Source organism: Mauremys mutica, chromosome 7, assembly GCF_020497125.1.
Source record: "Mauremys mutica isolate MM-2020 ecotype Southern chromosome 7, ASM2049712v1, whole genome shotgun sequence".
Lineage (NCBI taxonomy): Eukaryota > Metazoa > Chordata > Testudines > Geoemydidae > Mauremys > Mauremys mutica.
The window spans coordinates 31,068,350-31,088,083 of NC_059078.1; the positions used below are offsets into that span (position 1 = coordinate 31,068,350).

Here is a 19,734-nt window from a genome sequence, read left to right on the forward strand (position 1 = left end):
CTTGATGACCAGCGCTGCAGCACCAGCGCTGGAATCCTTATTCCCCATGCCGAGTGAGGTATACGGCCAGTGCTGCAGCCAGGGAGTTGCAGCGCTGGAAGTGCCCGGCAGGTGTGGCCACTTACTAATTGCAGCGCTGGTGGAGGCTTTCCAGCGCTGCAAATCGCCAGTGTAGCCATACCCTAAGAGACCAGATGTTCAGCATGTGGCTCTGGGAGCTAACCTCATGCAAAGCCTTGCCTGGGGAAGGCAGGGGATTTGTAACACCACCACTTATGGAGAAGCCAACCCAGTGCTAATCAGGGGGATTAGCTCTGTGTACAAGGCCTGTGTGCTGAAGGGAGGGGGAAGGGTACACTGAAGCCCACATCCCCCAGTGTAGAGGCAGGGCCTCATCCACAGCTACACCAAGGCCTCTAAACCCCTCTTGCAGGAAACCAATCCCCTGAGAACAGCTGCTGGTGTAACTGGAGGAGAGCTGGTCAAAGTTTGGAATTTTCTGATAGAAAATGAATTTTGAGTAAACTGAAACTTAGTGAAGTTGTTTGGATTTTGATGAAACTGATAAAAAAATAAGAAGTTGACTGTCAAAAGGTCCTGTCTTCCAAAGAAAAATTTTAGATCTTCCGTTTCACAAATTTGCTTCTTTTTTTAAAAATACAAGATTGAAAATAGTGGAAATAAAAGCAAAATGTTTCCATGGACAAAAAAAATCCACCACATCCCCACAAAGCTAATTTTGCAATGTCTTTGCAAGTTTTGGCTCTGTCCCAACACAGGAGGATTTTCGCAGGATGGAGAAAGCTGCTTCTGACCAGCGCTCAACAGGCCATGCCTGAGCTATGCAGCAAGGACCAAACTTGGGATCACCAAGCAGGGACTTCTGCTGCCTGAACTATGTTAGCTGAGGCTGTAATAGGTTTGTCAACTTCCTGTGGCCCAACCATCACCAGCAGAAGACAGACCACCACGCTAAGTGGGTGCAGGTTACACCTGTGAGGGGGTGGATCGGGGATGTGGCCAGTATGCCTTCACTATGGCTAGTCTCTGCTTGCCTCAAGGCCCATAGGGCCACAGGGAGCCACCAGGCCCCATAGTACAGGTGGGAAAAGGACAAACATGTCAAAGCTACAATCACAGGAACTGGGAATCAGAGGCCAAGAGGCTCAAGGCACCAAGGTGTTCAACCTTTCACGTGGGACAGTTCCTCACCCCACCCCCAGCACTCTGCATCTCCCTTCCCCGCCCCGCCGGTGGCTCAGCAGAGACGGAGCATTGCAGAAAAGGGACTTTATTACAATTAAAATAGCAAACAAACTAACCTTGATGGAGAGCAAATATACATTCCAAGGGAGAGCTGGTGCCCAGGGACATAACCAAGCCCTTTAGAGCAAACCATATGGCAGTTGGAGAGAACCAGATGGTCCCACTAGAACCACTCGGTGCATGCCCAGTGCTGGAACCGGTCACTCCATGCAAGGAAGAGTCCCGTCACCATTTTGTGCCACCCCAGAGGGCACTGGGACCGTCCCATGCTTACCTGCTTCTGCCACCCTGTGCAAGGAAAGGCCCATTCCTTAGCAGTCACTGCAATCTTCTAGCCAGCCCAGTCCATGGGGGTTCAGGTAAGTGGAGAATCAGTCAGAAGGAAGACTGGATTATCTGACAGGGGCAGCCCCACCATCCCATGCAATAGTTCCTTCAAACACACAGGGCCCAGTCCAGACCATGCAGTCTGAGCAGAGCCCATGAGACTCCTGGCAGTGAAGGGGTCAGGAGAAGACACTGTAGAGTGTGACGTCACCCTCTATCCACAGCTGTGTGATCCGGTCCCAGGAGACCCAAGGCGTGTCATACTGTCCCAGGGGGATCCCGTTGAGTGCCAGTTTGAAACTCCCCTCCTCACAGACAAGCAGCAACTAGAAGAGGATTGGCAGAGAATGTGATGGCAGGTATGGGCCAGATCCCCAGCTGGTGTTAATGAGCATCACTCCCTTGGAGTCAATGGAAACAGGACTACCCCAGCTGAGGAGGTGAGCCTGTATTTCTGTAGCAGTTACAGCCCCCCACCCCACTCCCCAGTTGGCTTGCTGAGATGCAGCCATCTCTGGAGTGGACCACCACTTTCCCCCCCCCCCCCCACCCTTTCACATGGCTCTGCAGGGCTGCAGCCACCCTGTAGGGTGGGAGGACAAGAGCCGGGGAAACAATAGCGTGGGCAGGGGGAAGATGGAGGGAGGATTCTGATCACGAAACTCCGCTGTCTGCCTGCGAAGGACTGAGGCAGCCCAGGGGTTGTAAGGAACTGAAGCTCTGGGCTCCAGGTTCAGCCCACCCTGCTTGAAATTTTTCAGGGGCAGTGGGCCTAGGAGGAGGGGGCTTTCAGTCCTACTGATAAGCCTACGGGGCATGCTGACGGCAGCTACCCCAGTGCAGGTGATGGGGCTGCAGAGAACATGTGCAGAAGCCCTGTACTCTGTTCCTCCTCCCTGGGCTACATGCAGCCCCAGGTGACAAACGGGTGCTGGATCTCCAGTGGCTGGACCCCCAGGAGAGCCTCCAGGCAGTATTACAGCCATAGCCAGAGCACCCCCAGTGGCAGCAGGCAGTACTGCACCCTGCACTGCCTAATTCCAAGCTACACATAGTGATGTTATTGGTCAGCCTGAGCCCCATTTGCTACCCCTGCAAGAGATAGACCCTGCTCCTTCTGTGCCAATAGAGTGTTACCTCAAAGAAGCGCTGGGGATGAAAGGGGAAGCAGGCTGCCACTTTCTCTGCATGGCTCAGGGCCTCATCTGGGAAGGAGCTCCATGTCAGGGCTCTGGTTCTGAAGCAGCTGCTGAGTCTTAGGGGCACATGGGACGGGTCTTCCCTCAGGCTGAGGCTGAATCTGCAGGGTAGGTTTAGCTCAGAGACATGGTAGGTGGTGGTGGTGGGGCCACTGGAAGGTTGCACACGCACCTGCATATATATATATATATATATATATATATATATATATATGTGTGTGTGTGTGTGTGTGTGTCACAGCTGCCCCCTGCTGGGGAGAGCATGTATTTATGAAACGTGGTGCATGACTACAGGTACAGTGAAACCCCGCAATAACACGCCCCATGATAACGCAAATTCAGATATAACGTGATCATAAGGTGGCTCTGGCCGCCCCTCTGTTTCCCCTTTTGGCGAGAAGAGCCGTTCTCCTCCCCAGCTGCTCCTTGCTCTTCCTCTGTCCCTTGCATGTCTCCCCTGCTCTCCCGAAGTGTTTCCCTCTCTCGCTGCATGGCTGAGAGCCCCTGCTGCTGGAGCAGGCTGACAGCTGGGAGGGATACTACAGCAACAGTGGCACGAACTCTGCTCGGAATATCAGCAACTACTCAGTGTCAAACACTGCAATCAGCTCTCTGGGTAGAGGGGATTCGGCTCAGTGCCTTTGTACAGATCTCTCCAGAGCTGCTCCAGCCCCAGTGTGCCAGGTCCCAAAACTCTGATTTTCAAAGTCCAAACCCAGCCAGTCTCAGGCTAGTTCTGGCTCATTTAATAGGTTGATTAGCTTGTGCTGTCACTAATTATTGCTACATCCTTTCTGTTACCGTTATGGGCAGTTCACAAATGCAAGTAGTTTTCTGCCCAAGAGAAACTGACCAGCTTGAAATGGTAAATGTTCATACCCCCTGACCCATAACACGACCCCGCATTTATCACGATCCAATTTTTTGGATCCCAATTATCGTGTTATAGCAGAGTTTCACTGTACTTTCCTCTAAGAGTTGCAGCCAAAGACCTTTTCACTGATGCCACTCACCAGGATTCCCCTTTGCTTCAGCAAGATTGTCATGGGTTCCAGACCTGCCCAGGACAGCAATTTATGCTTCTGCTTCAGCACAGTTTCCAGGGCTCCCTGAGGAATCCCCGGGTGGATCTCTCTGCACAGCACAAGCCAGAGATCAGACTGGCTGATCAGAATGGTCCCTGATGGGTCACACCTAGTGCAGCAGATATGGAGCTGGGGGTTAGATGCTGGTCAAGGGGGAGTGAGGTTTGGACAGATACTTACCCCTCTGGTACTGGGCAAACCAGTCCTCTCACTGTAATGGTGTCTCTTGATGCAAGTCCATGGGGGAGCGGGTGGCAGTACGGCACAGCCTGCGGAAGGAAGAGTCCAGGTGCCACTATTAGCCTTTAAGCCACAGGAGTACAAGCTCCAGTAGGATCCTATGTAAGAAGCCATTGCGGGGCGGGGAGAGAAGAGGTATGGGATACTCCAAATTATCACTGGGACCAATCCAGCAGGCCCCCACAATACAGCCCTCCATGGTTAAAGCACAGCAGTACTGGCATCCTGTGCAGAAGTTCCCTCTGCAGCCCCATCCCTCCGCACAGAACTTCTGCTGGCAGCTGCAACCTGCCCTCAAATTTCAACCACCCTGTCAGATCAAACCCAGCTGCCTCACAGGTGCAGGAACCTGCCCGTTAGAGATCAGAGAGGCAGGCTTCACTCACCAGCTTGGAGCTGTTCAGCTGCATTGGCTAAAGGGAGGAAAGAGAGGAGAAGTTAAAACGACAGAGCTGCACTTGCGTGAGGACATGCCTGTTGCATGTGCACACAGTCCTCCACTAGCCGTGCACACGGCGAGGGGTGAAGAGACCAGCACACACACCCAGGCCCCCGCTTCCCCGGAACAGTCTGTAGCTCAGAACCACCTGCATGGGGCTGCGTGGACAATTCAGCATCAGACAGACTGTTGCAGTGATGCATTATTAGAGGCTGAAGACTTTGGGCCAGACTGGAGGCTCCGACATCATCTGCGTTCAGAAAATGGCACCAGGCACAGCACAGATCCCTAGATGAGTTGCTACAGGACCCAGGACGGTATGTTGTTCCCTCTATGCTAACACCCTCTACTCCCCCGATCTGTCAGCTATGAGATGCAAAAGGACCACAGATTAGACTCTCTTTGAGGCAGGGACTGGGTTTTTGCCATGTGTTTGTACAGCACCTAGCACGATGGGGTCCTGGTCTGTGACAGGGGCTCCTATGTACTACCACAATACGAATAAGGGAAGACACCAAGTCCCCCCACCCTAGAATTGGCTTTGCCGGGGTGTATGGGGCTGGCCAGCAGTATAGATTGGGGGTGTGGCTGGGGCAGGCCAATGCTCTGGCTTTCTGCCCCCCTGCAGAGCCCCATGGGGGTCATGGAAGCAGAGACAAGCCCAGATGTGCTGTGATCAGGGAGGGCTGGCTTAATGGCCCCTAAACTGGCTTCTCTACTCAGCCGACACACCAGGGGATGGATAGTACTCTGCTGAGCTATCCACGATGGGGCACATGCTCAGATTTGTCAGGGACAGACGTCTAAATTTAAGACAAAGAGTTCCCAGAAGGGCTGGCGATTTGGGGGTGCTTCATATTTCAGGGGTTGCTGCTCAACTCCAGCACCTGATTTTCAAAGCGACCAGCGCTGCCTCAACAATCAGACCCTGTTGGGAGCGTCTATGGCCAGGCATCCCCTTAACATCCCAAGGGGCTTTGGAAAACCTCAGCCAGCTTCCCCTGCAAACAGACCACGGTTGTCTCATAGGAGGGAGGCTCGAGCTGGTGCCGATGATGGAGGGAGCACTACAAGGGAACACCCGCCGGCCCATTGGGTGCTAAGACATTCAGCTGGACTCACATGAGCAACAGGGTACTCAGTTCGGCTGGCGTCAAAGGGCTGCCCATGCAGGAGAAAGAAAGAGTGTGTTAAGGACTGCGGCCCTGATCCACAGCCGGTGTAAATCAGGGATTGCTCCACTGGCATCCCAGAGGCCAAACCCCCAGATGGTCTAAATCAGGTGTGGCTCCATTGGCATCCCTGAGGCCAGACCCCCAGCTGGTGTAAATTGGGGTCTCACACCTCATCGCTTGTGGCTGAGCTCATTGTGCACATCAGAGCTCCTTGCATCCCTCCATCCCAGCTCCCTGGCTGCCACCTTTCTTTTCCCTCCCCCCCACCACCGCTCTTTCAGGGACTCCCTGCAATTCCCACCCCCTCTCTCATGCCAGGGGCTCAAGGTGTCCCCATCTGCCCCCATGCTTCTGTGTGCACCCTCATTCCCCCTATACCAGGGGCTCATTCTCCCCCCCCCCCTGCCCACTAACTCCCCTCCCCCAAGCAGGTGCCCCATCGCCCTATTGGTTTGCCCCGCGGAGGGGATTACATTGCTGCGCAGGAAGGCCAGGCTCTTCACCATGATGTCTCCAAACACCCCTACGGTGTCCACTCGGGCCAGGGGCAGGCGGGAGCGGTACTGGAGGAAGTGCTGCCCATTCACGCTCACCTGGAGAGAGGAGGAGTTCAGCTCCCTGAATGGGCAAGATCTCAGCAGCCAGCTGGGGTAACCACGGTCACCAGGGTGTCAGAGGGGCCAGTGACACCAGCAGGTGTAAATCAGTCACCAGCTACATCTAGTTACACATGCTGAAGGTCTTGCCCCTTTTCTTTCCCCACCCCTAAGTTATGGGGTTGATGATGCTCTCAGTCACCCCAGTGTAATTCAGGAGAGCCCCCGTGGAGTCGTGCCAGTGAGACCTTGGGCTAAGCCAGCAGAGAGCCAGGCTCACCCCTGTATGTCTCCCCTATTCAGGAGCTGCCAGGGCCAGCATGGGCAGGCTGAGGGGCTGCCCCACCTTTAATGCCCCCCAGGGGCACAGAATAGCCAGATGGCAGTCCTGTCCAGGTCCTCTCCCTGTGCCAGGGCTGCTGCAGAGGAGCCAGCTCTGCAACTTGGAAGCCCCCTGCACCAGAGCTACTCCAAGGGGACTTCGCCCCCGCCCAGCTCCCCTGTGGCCTTCTTTGCACCAGTGCTCACTGGCACTAAGGGGCTGCAGGGCAGTGATGCACAGGGCCCCTGGGACCTGAACTCCTGGTTGGGGGAGGCACTGAGTACACACCTGCCCCTAGGGGCTGATAACAGGGGTCAGAGACAGCCTGTGGCCTCTCCGTACTTGGATCTCCATTAGGTGACAATCATCCCACTGCAGCTCCAGGTACCACCCTGGAGCTGCTACCACCAGCACACTGAAGGCCATGGGGGGAGAAGACCTGCCACATAGCCATGGGAACCCCCCAGCCTACCAGAATGGAGGTCTTGTAGCCATGGGAACCCCTAGCCCCCATTGGGGGATGGGTGCGGACACATGTAGTAGCCACAGGAACACCCAAGCACCCCAAGACCCATCCCACAAGGCAGGGGAAGGGGCCTGTAGACATGGGCGGGCTTGTGCCCACCTACTTCCCAGTATTTCCAATAAAGCCCCCAACACCCAGCTACAAGCTAGGGCTCCACCCACCACTCTTCACCTGCACCTCATCCTGCCCAAAGAGGAAGAGCAGCTGGAAGGCCTCTCCCCTCTTGAGAGGGAGGTGGGGGAACTTGGTCTCCTCCAGCCAGCGTCCATTCTGCAGGGTGTTGCAGATTACATGAGGCCGGGAGCGGAAGCGGGGGTTGAAGTGGATGGCAATGTCTGGCCGGGGCATCAGACTGCAGCCACACTGGAAATCCACCTGGAACCTGGGGGACAGAGCACAGAGTGGGAGTGTGGGGGCACTACATGGACTCCTGGGTTCTCTCCCCAGCTCTAGGCAATGACAAGACTGACTCTGCTGGAGTCCAGGATATTTGCAAACCTGGGGCCTGAACCTCAGTTTGGGGGAATTAAGGTAGCTGTGAGAGGCAGAGACGTACAAATACACCTTGAAAATAGGATGACAACAAGTTCTCTCTGCCCATTCACCTATCTGGTGGCAGTAGCTCTTATGCCTACCCCAAACCTTAGCTCCCTCTTGGAGCTAAAGACAATGAGAGTCAAGAGGTGGGACATCTCGTCTGGAGAGCATTAATTAAGCTTCTGTTCAAATGCACAGTTCCCAGGGAAGGAGAACTCTGGTGCTGGAGAAGGAACCTTCCAGCTATTGCTAGTTTCTCAGATCAGACTCCCAAAATTTATTTACAGAAAAGACTTCATCTCGTAGACCTGCTCAACACTTAAACTTAGTGACATAGCTAGGTCGATCTGAGGGCTGCAACAAGCGTCACACCCTGTGGGAAAGTTGACCTAGCCGCTGGAGTAGACATGCCTAGGTCAAGAGAAGAATCCTTCCATTGGTCCAGCTACTGCCTCATGCGGGGGTGGGAAGGAGGTGGATTAGCTACATTGATGGAAAACCCCCCTTCCGTTGCTGTAAGTAGTGTTATGCTGCAGGGTCATAGCTGCGCCATGATAGCATAGACATGCTGTTAGTTTACAGCAGTGGTTCTCAACTTAGTGCCCCGGACCCCGCCATGTGCAGTGGGCTGGCTGGACCCCGGAGCTCGCAGGACCAGCCAGGAGCCCTTGACCCTCCCCCACCGTATGGCTGCCCTGGACCCCACAGCTCACAGGACTGGGTGGCTGCCCCAGACCCCTGCCCCCGTGGGGCCAGCCGGGAGCCCTGGACCCCACCGGGTAGTCCAGACCCCTGGGAACCTGGCATCCCCAGCACACTGGCAGCCTTTAGCACACAGCTGAACTGGGCCGCAGCTGTGTGCTAATTGGGCTGTGGGTTGAGAACTGCTGATATATATATATATATAATCATGTGCCCCAACTCCAAAACTATAGATCTGTTTGCCTTAGGAATCAGATCTACATCTGTGAACAATCGGTCATGTTCTTCTAATGTAGAGTTTCATATCCTATGATACGCCTTGAAAGATTTGAAAGAAGAGTATTAGAGTTCATCAAAGAATGTGCAGAACACATCTACCAGATTTAGACAAGGGGTTTTGTTGCCTTTGTAAATGACTGTGCACTAGACCAGTGGTTTTCAAACTGCGGGTTGTGACCCAGTAGTGGGTCACGGAATGTCAGGCACTGGGTCGCGGCAGCTCTGGTCAGCACCACGGACCGGGCTGTTCAAAGTCCCGTCGGCGATGCTGCCCAGCTAAGGCCGGCTAGTCCCTACCTATCCTGACACCGCGCCGCGCCCTGGAAGTGGCCAGCAGCAGGTCTGGCTCCTAGGTGGCTCCACACACTGCCCCCTCCCCGAGCAGCGGCTCTGCACTCCCATTGGCTGGTTCCCGGCCAATGGGAGTGTGGGGGGGAAATGTGCCTGCAGGTGAGAGCCATGCAGAGCCACTTGTGCCCCTCCACCTAGGAGCTGGGACCTGCTGCTGGCCACTTCCAGGGCGCAGCGCGGTCCGTGGTGCCAGGACAGGCAGGAAGCCTGCCTTAGTACCTCTGCTGTGCCGTTGACTGGGAGCTGCCACTGGTAAGCCTGCACCCCATCTACCGAACATGGACAGAAGCAGCAGAGAAACTGAGAAAGCTGAAAGCCAAGAGCCACTTGGCATGTAACCAATAGAAATCATAGGACAGTGCCCTCCAATAAGCCCTGAAATCAGAGTATATAAAATTGAGGTAAACAGGTGGGACCCCAGAGTTTTGACGAATCCCCATGTGGGAAAGACCCCCCCCATCCAGGGTCACAAGAGTTAACTGAACCCACAAAGAAGCTGCAGAATCCCCAGTGAAACCAATACTCAGAGGGTTTAACAGAAGACACCGAAAACGAAATCTCACTGCAAGGATTGTATTTCTTCTTCTGTTTTTAGCATTAATACCTGTAGGTTTTCTTGCTGAGCCAACGCTCTTTAGCAGGACCTCAAGCAACCCTAGTTTAGAGATTGTAACTATTGCTGTAGGCATGGCCTCCTTCATAAGTCCAAGCAAACTGACCTAAGAGATTTGAACTATAAATTTAAGCAATTGCTTTTGATATTCTAAACCAATCCATCCGAACAGTCAGGCCCGCTCCCTTAAGAGACAAATGCCTCCTTACTCCTTGGAGCGATACTGGAAGGGTGATAAGTGTGTTAGGTACTAAAGAACTGATGACATGAGTAAACACGATAAGAAATCTTGGTGATTTTCACTGGTCCTTGGTGTAACTGCTGAGCCTCAGCCATAGTCCATCACAAGTGCTTGCAAGACAACATTGTGTGGTCAGCACATGCCTAGAACACCGGTGGTCTACACTTGATTAATGAACTATTGATTATATGCTGATGTGGTTCTGAGTGAATAACTGAACAGTTGATTGGTTGAGAATAACCAAGTGTCTCGATTTAAGAAATATTATTCAAGTTAAAAGTTGACCTGAAAAGAACCCAGCACTGAATTAGTTAGCTAATGCTCCCTGGACTCAATAAAAACGGTTTATTCCATTCTAACAATGCCTATAACACATATCCAGTTGGTAAATCTAGTTTGTTAGATTTCAGCTTTAAAACCTACCAGGCACCTCAGCAAATTCATAAAATTAACCCCATTTCATGCTTAAACCACTTATGTGAAGAGGAGACACCCCAGAGTGGTTCTCACTCATGCTTCCCTGGGAAGAAGAGAATAGCACAGAGCCCTCTAGCCTCTAGTCAAGGAGGGACTAGAACCCATAACTCCCTGCTTGGAGGCTGACTCTCCTGGAGTCCAGGGATTGCCCAACCCCATCCCTTGGTGGCTTCAAACTGGAGCTGAGAACACATTTTTGGCTGAATTTTTTTTTGCGGGGTGGGGGGGGGGAGGAAATGCAGATTTAGCGACACTAGGTTTTGCCAAATTGTTCATTTTGAAAAAAATGAAAGCAATTTTTTAAAAAATATTTTCAGTGATTTGTTTTGAAGTTGCCTCTAATGTTGTTAAATTCAAAGATATTAAAAAATGATCAAAACCCAAACCTTTTGTTTGGCTCCAGGTAAGCATCCCCAAAGTAAGCGTTGACCCAAAACGGGTTATTTTCAAAATCACCAATGAAGTGGAAAAAAGCCCAGCCTTACTTTAAGCCGACTTTGTTCCCAGGAGTAAATTAGAGCTGGCTCCAGGCTGCTCTAATCCATACCTCTCCCCAGTGGCTCCTGTGAAGCAGATACTAGCTGTAGCATAACACACTCTGACAATGGCCGAGGTGGGAGCATAACCCAGGTCTCCCAAGTCACAGTCCAGTGCTGTACCAACTATGCCATAGTTCCTCTGGCCTTACACCAGTCAGGGATTCCCATATAACAGGAGAGCATCTCCACCTACTTATGCTGCAAGAAAGGCCTCAGCGTAGCTAAGAATCAGGCCCATAGAGTGGCATCATAGACAAGGGAATTCCTGACCCAGCCTTGTAAGGGACTGGAAGGATCCTGAAACTCCCTGACTAAAGGAAACTCTAGCTGCAGCTCACCTGAGCACTGTAAAATCAGAGGGTTCAACACATTAACTCCCAGCAGCCACTGAACTAGTGCATTTTCTGTCTCATTGCAGGAGCCATGAATCAAGGGGTTCAAGTAGGATGAGAAGCCCGAGCCCCAGGGAAATAGCCTTTTACCTTTCGGCCTCTGCAAGGACCACGCCCTGCACCAGAACCATCTTCCCATGGGCCAAGCCACCAAAGATCGTCGTGATGTATGGGAGCACCTGAAACAGACATGGGGTGGAGGAGAGGGACCCATATTGGTGTTGGAAATGGGAGAGTCTGGGAGCTCTGACTGGTAACACTGGACTCTTGGGGGGTCTCTCTCCAGCTCTGGGAGGAGAATGGGATCTAGAGAGTTGGGAGGCAGGGAAGGGAGGCTCTCAACTGTGCTCAGTTGGGGCTGGGAGCCAGGACTCCTGGGTTCCATTCCCAGCTTTGGGAGGGGAGGAGAGCAGCGCAGCTAGAGCAGGGGTGCTGTGATACAGATCTCCTGGGTTCTATGTCCAGTATTGGGAGGGGAATAGGGTCTCATGGTGCCTTAAAACAGGAGCAGATTAGCTGGGGCAACTAGGAGTTAAGACACCCAAGTTCTAGCTCCAACTCTGCTTCTGATTCACTGTGTGACCTTGCACAAGAAACCCTCACTTCTTCCCCTTTCTGTGCCTCGGTTTCCCAGGTTATCAGACACCAGTTATTGCTTCAGCTCAATGGCTAGTGGTCAGTGCTGTGATCTGAAATTCCTGGGCTAAGTAGATGGAAAAAAAATCTATTCAAACCAAAAGCCATGGGGTGTGGCGGGGGAGATGCAATCAGACACACAAGGGTATTAAAATAATACAGACCCTAAGCACCAGCCCTTCTCCCCGTTGGTGATCGGCTAGTTGACCAGAGATGATTAAAAGCCAGAATGTTTTATATGAACCCCACTAAGCTTTGGAGAGAATTGGGGGTATAATGGATTCAGGAGCTAAAAAACCAGCACCTTTTTGTAGAGTAGATACCTGGATTTAGCAGAGCCAAAATTGAAACCACAACCCCAACCTCCTGAGCTAGGATTGACTTGATTTAAGGAAACTAGCAACTGCCTGCCTGGTCTCAGCTGAAGTTTCTGCACATTACAGAGTTTCACATGATCAGTCCAGAAAGGATCAAGGGAAAGATCTTTGTGCAGAGAACAGCACATGGCCAAAAAGTTTAGTGATAACCTGATTAGTCCCCTCCCCCCAAACAAACACAGCTGCACAGAGGAGCTTAAAATGAGATTCCAGCTAAACTAGTCACACATGCAGGCCTTGGGGGGTTAACCCTTTAAAAGTCTGGCTTTCCCTAGACTTAAGATCAAGTCAGACAGTCCCTACTGCAGCAGGGACTCAAGGAGGCAGCTTGCCAAGAAGTGAGGTCAGCTGTCAGATATTTGATAGCACCCATCTTGAGATCCGTTGAGAAAACCAACCCCTCCCCCACCCAATGGCCTGTTTTAAAGCAAATGGCAAGCACCCACCCTCTGGGCAATCAGAGCCTTTTTAGGGGGCCTTGTGTCAGGCACCCTAAGGTTTGAGACATTCAGAGATCAAATTGCCTCTTTTGGGGAAAGACAACTTGGCCCATGAGGGAAAGAGAGAGGAGGATGACATTAGCTTGGGAGCTCTCTGGGGCAGGGACTGCCTTTTTGCTCTGATTGTATAGCACCATAGGATCATGGTCCATGAGTAAAGCCGCTACCACAATATGAACAACGGGAGTGCAGGAGCTATATGCTGCTCTCAGACACACCCATTTAAACCTGGCTGGAGCCATTCCTCTTTCAATTCAATACCTTGTCTCTGGACTCTCACCCACCTAACACAGCATGATTCAGCTATAAGAACACAGGAGACTGGGCAAAGGCCAGAAGTAGGAGTGAACTGATCTTTGATTTCATTGCATGCTGGCTGCCCCTGAGCACAGATCACAGAGATTACTCACCGGGTGGAAAACTGGGGGCTGGAGGATGAAATCTACCGGAGAAGTGGGGCCCATGGCTTGGGAATCCTAAAACCCAACAGTTACTTTCAGCTTCCAGCAGGGAACCTTAGAACTTGGAGCAGTCACATGATGCAATCACACTGGGTGGAGAGAAAAATTTTAATAGCAATCCACAGCAGCTTCCCTCCTAGGCAGATTTTGGTTCTTTCACACTCCATGCAGGGTCCTAGTGCCCTCTTCAATTATCGGGGAAATGCTGACAAAGATCTTCAGCTGGTGTTGACTGGCTTACAGCCATTGGCACCAGCTGAGGGTCTGACCCACTGAGTGTTGGGGCTGTTGACTCATGCAATGTTGTTAAAACTGAGTGTAAAAAAATCATGAGTTAGCAATATTGCTCACAGCCCACCCTAGGAGTTCATAAAACAGCTCCCTCCAAGAAATCATGAGCTTGGCTTAAAAATCACCAGGTTAGAAAAAACCACAGTAATAAATGCTGGGTTTATTTAATTTGCTTTCTGTTTATTTATTGGTTTTAAGCCTTTAGGGATCAAGCTTCTTTTGGCATTTGCAATATTTTAGAGGGGGTGGGATGACAGATTTCCCATGCAGGGAATTCAGCTGACACTAGAAAAACTCATTTTACCTGGGATCTGAGGTGGAATGTGAACCCCAGTTCCTGCCCATATAGGCTCCTAAGTTCGCTTGGAAGTCATGCTGCTTTTGAGTGAGGGTGGCTGACTTTGCAGCTAAAGCACTAATTGAGGATGCAGGGCATCTGGTTCAATTCCCAGCTCTGCCTCCACACTCTGTGTGACCTTGGGCAAGTCACTTAATTGCTCTGTGTCTCAGTTTCCCTATCTGTAAAATGGGGGACATAATAATCCTTCCTTTGTCTATTTTGGCTGGGAGCTCTTGGGGCAGGGACTGTCTCTCTCTGGGGCTGTGCCTTGCCTAGTATGCCAGAGCCATGATCTTGGCTAATGCTTCTGTGGCCCACTGTAACTAAGTAATATAAGTAATTAACAATAATGTGTCAGGAATAGTTTGCATGATTGGCCTCTCCTTTAATTTCTTTGGAGGAGGAAACATGCTCCCAAAGTGCTGCATAAATTCATGCCCTTTCATCAGTCACAAAAAACTTAAACAAACAATTCTTTTAAAAATTTAATTTCCCTCCACCAGATGGCAGTGTTGTCCCAAAAGTTTTTCTTGTTACTTTGTGGCTAAGTCCCACCCAAGGGGGATACAACATGACAGGGTCCAGTCCTGCAAAGGTTTAAGCCTGTGCATAACTTTACTTGTGTAAATAAAGTTGTAATTATTTGTATTATAGGAGCACAACCAAGAATGGGGCCCACATCACGCTGCATATACCCCAAAGGAGATCAGGACCCCATTCTGCCAGGCATTGCACGGAGTGAAAGACAGGCCTTGTAACCAGAACTGATTAAGACTGGGGAAGTGAAACTAAGGCAAAATGACTCCCCCAAAGTCATACAGGAAGTCAGTGGCAAAGCCAGGAATAGAACCCAGTTCTTCTAGAATAGGGCCTTATTAGCCACACAGCCAGCCATCTTCTGAAAATTTCAGCCCAACTCAGGGAGCATTGGGAAACATTTAGTTTACCCAGCAGCACAGCTGGTGCAGGACCTTTGATGCTGGAAATGTTCAACTGTAGGTTAACATTCTATTAGCAGGAGAAAAAACAGACTCAGCAACTTCCAGGTGGCTTTTGTCCCAGGAGCTACTTGGAAGGATCGGGGCTGAACTTTGATGCTCATTTGTTTGTTGACTTGCCAGACTGAGCTTACAACCCATTTGTGGGTGATCACAATCTTCCCAAATGGGTCTCCAAGCAGGTTCCTTGTTTGGGTCATTCCCTCAAGAGCAAATTTGCCCCCAGGTCATCTCCCTACTGACTGGCTCTCCAGAAGTTGCTCCTGCAGACCCAGCTGTTGCTCCTCAGTTTTTCATGGTCTTGACGGGGGCCATCATATGCAAATGTGCCATGAAATGCTCCACTGTGCTTACACAAAAGTGGCATCCTGGGCCCCACAAAGTCAATGGGAGTTTTCCAAATTATCTCAATGGGGGTAGGATTTCACTCACACTCCAGTTCAACTACAAGTCACCATCACGCTCATAGTAGGGAAGGGAACTTGCGCCATTGCACCAATTGGTGGGGTGGGATTCTCTGGCCTGTGTTACACTAGATGATCTAATAGTCCTTGCTGGCCTCCAGGACAATGTGTAGATGAATAAAGGTAATAATTGGAGGTATACCAATCTCCTAGAACTGGAAGGAACCTTGAAAGGTCATTGAGTCCAGCCCCCTACCTTCACTAGCAGGACCAATTTTTCCCCAGATCCCTAAGTGGCCCCCTCAAGGATTGAACTCACAGCCCTTGGTTTAGCAGACTAATACTCAAACCACTGAGCTATCCCACCCCCCAGAGAGGGATACCATGAATCTGTATGCTGAGGCCAGAGTGAGATCTAGAACTGAGCGAACACTAAGCATTGGGGTCTGTTTGTCATCTCACATACAAATGGATCAATCTATCCCTCCCTCCCTCCCCACACACCCATCTACATGTAGTTACCCATCCCGATATATCCATCCTCTCTCAGCACACACTCCTCAATTGGTCGATAGAAAAGTTTTGGCCCCAAACTCTGGAAAGCAGAAAAATTTGTCTGAAAACTGAAAGATTTTCAGTTTGGGGGGTTGGTTTTCAATTTTCTAACAAAAAAAATTACAACTTTTCAAGGAAAACAAACATCATTAATGACAATTTCCATTTAGCCAAACTCCAACATTCCATTAAATTAAAAAAGTTCAGATGGAAATTTTTTTTAGCAGCCCCTATTCACAAAACCCCTTTAAGGCAGGGACGTTCATTACAGCCATTTTTACAAAGTAGGAAACTGAGGCACAGAGCATAAGTGAGGTAGTGCGTAGGAATAGGGTAGTATCCCTTTAAATAATTGGTGCCGTAGTGGTGCTCACCATGTTCTATGGTTTAGAACCCAACCCAGGAATGCATCTAGGCCTTGCATGTTTTGTATCCTCAGTAAACACTATTATTTGTCCCCCCATTGTGCCCGTGTGGTTGCTTCGTGTTATGTAAAGAGCTAAAGGTCATTTTCTTAGCCTATTGCTTTGACTCCGGTCTTTGCATCCCTCCCCTGGCTCTCCCTTCTCTTTCACATCAGACCTAAGCCACTTGTCTTCCCTTTCAAGGTCCTTCACGCTCTAACCCCACCTGACCTATCATTCTCGTTCACTGTGGAGGTGATGACTCCTGCCTCCAGCCAGCCCATGATGCTGGGCTCCATCGCCCAGCGCCCACTAGTTACATTTTCACACAAACCCCTCCATGCTTTCTCCCCTGCTGCCCCTCGCGCTTGGGAGGAGCTCGCCATAAACACTTGCAAAGCCACCTCACACTCCACCTTCAAACGCTCCATTGCTGGGAGGCCCATGAAAAGCCTGACAACAGTCAGGCCACTGGTGGTCTGAGCCCACTGCCTGTCCCGCTGACCGGGATTGTCTCCTAGTTTCCTTCTGCTCCCCCGTCTGGCTGTATCCAACTGTCATCTCTTGTCTTATTCTTAGACTGGCGGCTCGCTGGAGTAGGGGCCATCTTTTTGTGCTGGGCCTAGCACCATCAGGTCCTGCTCCAAGGTGCTATGATAGTGCAAATATCACAGATACAACAAGCGACTTGCTCAAATATCTGGACTAGAACAGGGAATGGCGGCGCGATCTCCAGAGTCCTAGGGGGAGGGCCCTAGTCATGAGGCCGCCTGTCCGCTCTGGAAACTAGCTTAACACTCTGCCAAGTTCCATCTGACCCACTAACTTTCCTGAGCCAGCTAGAAAAACACCCCACTGTGACTCCAGTGCATCATGGGTCCTCGACCTTGGTCAGCGAAGCTTCACCAGGGCTCTGACCACAGCTCAAAAAAGATGACCCAACAAATTCCAGCCTGGTCCAAAGGGTGGCTGCAGTCAGGAGAGCGGTGTAGGAATGAGGTGGAAGGGAAAGGGTCACGTGAGTCGGCAGGCAGTCATGCATGTGATGAACTAGAGATGGGCTCTGGAGCTAACTGCTCTGCCACAAGTTGCCTTGGGCAAGTCATTTCCCCCCCCCACCCTGTGAGCTTCACTAGGGCAGGGTCTTTCACCAAAGCCTTGCCTAGACTGGGCAAATCCATTGTGCTGGGCTGATACCTGTCATCGTGACCAGCACAGCGGGACTTGAGCTGGGCCCCTACAGAGCTGAATTCACAAGTCACTACAGGCAGACTTTCCAGCCAATGCCTGTAACAGCACCACCGCCCCTGTGAATCACACCTGAGTTATGCTACACTAGATGGGTGAAGCTGAGGCACCGAGCGAGTGGAAGCTACTTGCCCAAGGTCACACAGGGAATTGGGCCCAGGTCTCTGCCTTAGCTCAGTGCCTCAACCACAAGACCGGCCTCCTTTGCCCTACAGGAAGCCTCCAGCCTAATATGCAGCAGCCACCAGGGCTCAGGAGCAATGGTTTTGCCCCATCAGGCAGTAGGGGTCACCCACTTTGTAGATTCTGCTGGTGGAGCACACTGCAAACACTAGGGGCTCCTTGCGTCCCTCCGTTCCCGCCACAGCTTCCTGGGTGCCTCCATCCCATCCCCCTCTAGTTCAGGGACTCCCTGTAACTCCCCAGCCCCTTCCTCATGCCCTCCCGGCCCCTCATTCCCCTTCCCCGCATGGCAGGGACTCTGTGTGCGCCTCTCTCCCCCATGGCAGGGACTCTGTGATCCATTTGACTCTGCCACAGGGCACTGGTGAGCTGGCTCTGTGCTGAAAACCTAACCACGTGGCATCAGCCTCTGCATCACCTTAGCGCCTATCCCAGTGAATTCAGCAGCTGAACCTTCCAGAGCTAGTCAGGTGGCTGCATGGGCTGGGAGGGGAGGGGTCTTTCTTGAACTAGCTTGGTGGTCTAGCTGTTATACCAAGGGAAAGGTGTAACTAGAGTCTTTCTCACTGTGGATCTAAGCACTAGGACTCCTGGGTTCTAATCCCAGCTGTGGGAGGGCACTGAGGTCTAGTGGGGGATGGGGAGTCAGGTCTCCTGATTTTTGTTCTCTGGAAGCCTAGCGGGTAGAGCAGGTGTGGGGTCAGGACTCCTGAGTTTTATTCCCTGTGATCGGAGGACAGAGTGTTCTTTCTGCTCTGCACAGCAGTAAAGAGTTGGCAGATCAGCTCGTCACTGGCCACATTCTTGCTGTCTAATGCTTGTGCCAAGCTTCTAATAAGCCAGCAATTTAGAGTGTGACTAAATTGTTCAGCCATTGGCAAATCTGCTTTGCTGGCCCCGCCATAAGAAAGGCTGCTGCTTCCTCCCATCATGCAGCAGGATGGGGTGTGCTGAAGCTGACACCATCATGGACGGGGTCTTTGGGGGTGGGGCAGTGGGTTCATGCCATAGCCTCTGCCCCACCCTGACTCAACTCCCAAATCAAATTCCCCCAGTGCATTCCCCTTGCAATGAGCTGCAGCTGAGAAACTGGCCTCTGGCCCCCTCCATAAAGCAGTGCAGAACTGAGCGGGGTATCCAAGTTCAGTTAGTTTGGCTTTCTTTGAGTTGGGTTATGACACTGCATTGAGACTTAGGGAATTTGGGTTCAATTCCGAGCTCTGACACAGACTTCCTGTGTGACCTTGGGCAAGTCACTGCATCACTCTGGGCCTCAGTTTCAGGTCATCTGTGAAATGGGGAGAATGATCCTTCCCTTGTCAATTTAGCGTGTAAGATCTTTGGCACAAGGGCTGTTTCGCACCATACATCGGTGCAGCACCTGGCAGGATGGGTCCTTGATCTCAGTCAGGGGGTCTGTGCAGCACCTGGCAGGATGGGTCCTTGATCTCAGTCAGGGGGTCTGTGCAGCACCTGGCAGGATGGGTCCTTGATCTCAGTCAGGGGGTCTGTGCAGCACCTGGCAGGATGGGGCCCTGATCTCAGCCAAGCTCTGTGCAGCACCTGGCACGATGGGGCCCTGATTTTGGTCAGGGTCTGTCCAGCACCTGGTATGATGGGGCCCTGATCTCTGTTGAGACCTGGGAGTGCTACCGTCACATAGATGTCAATGATCGAAGAGGCAGAAGAGGACACACTGCAGCTGCAATAGGCGATAAAAGCGACGGTGTGCCTGTTTCCTTCTTACAAAGCACCAGTCACCGGTTGGGACAAATCCTGCAGCTCTTACTAAGGCTAGACTCCAAGGCCCGATGTGTTCTTTGCACTAGGATGGGCTCCCTTTAACTAGTGACTAGCACTTGCCAGTTTAGCAACCCGCAACACTGTCCAAACGCTGTTCAGTGTGACCATCCAATATAGCCCCCGTAGTTGGACCGGCTCTGAATAATGAGGCAGTAGCCGTGAAACACTATGTGGTGAATTAACAAGGCTCTGAATAAAGTCCGTTGCCTGGGGCATGTGGCTCTATAG

At 51.5% G+C, this 19,734-nt stretch overlaps 1 protein-coding gene across 6 annotated transcripts; it reads right to left on the bottom strand.

The window, feature by feature from the left end:
* Positions 1 to 1,275: 1,275 nt before the first annotated feature.
* Positions 1,276 to 13,898, bottom strand: LGALS12 (galectin 12). Of its 6 annotated transcripts, XM_045025822.1 has the most exons (10): positions 13,876 to 13,898; positions 13,230 to 13,369; positions 11,397 to 11,485; positions 7,347 to 7,557; positions 6,205 to 6,324; positions 5,679 to 5,717; positions 4,504 to 4,530; positions 4,058 to 4,146; positions 2,731 to 2,893; positions 1,276 to 1,919 (listed from the first exon to the last, which is right to left on the bottom strand). In XM_045025822.1, the coding sequence occupies exons 2-10, from the start codon at positions 13,281 to 13,283 to the stop codon at positions 1,773 to 1,775; spliced, it is 939 nt and encodes a 312-aa protein (XP_044881757.1). In that variant the 5' UTR covers positions 13,284 to 13,369; positions 13,876 to 13,898; the 3' UTR covers positions 1,276 to 1,772. The 6 variants fall into 6 exon arrangements, with proteins under 6 accessions (XP_044881757.1, XP_044881758.1, XP_044881756.1 ...); XM_045025823.1 differs by lacking the exon at positions 13,876 to 13,898 and having other exon boundaries at positions 7,353 to 7,557; positions 13,230 to 13,445; XM_045025821.1 differs by lacking the exon at positions 13,876 to 13,898 and having other exon boundaries at positions 13,230 to 13,444.
* Between the last annotated feature and the right edge of the window lie 5,836 nt (positions 13,899 to 19,734).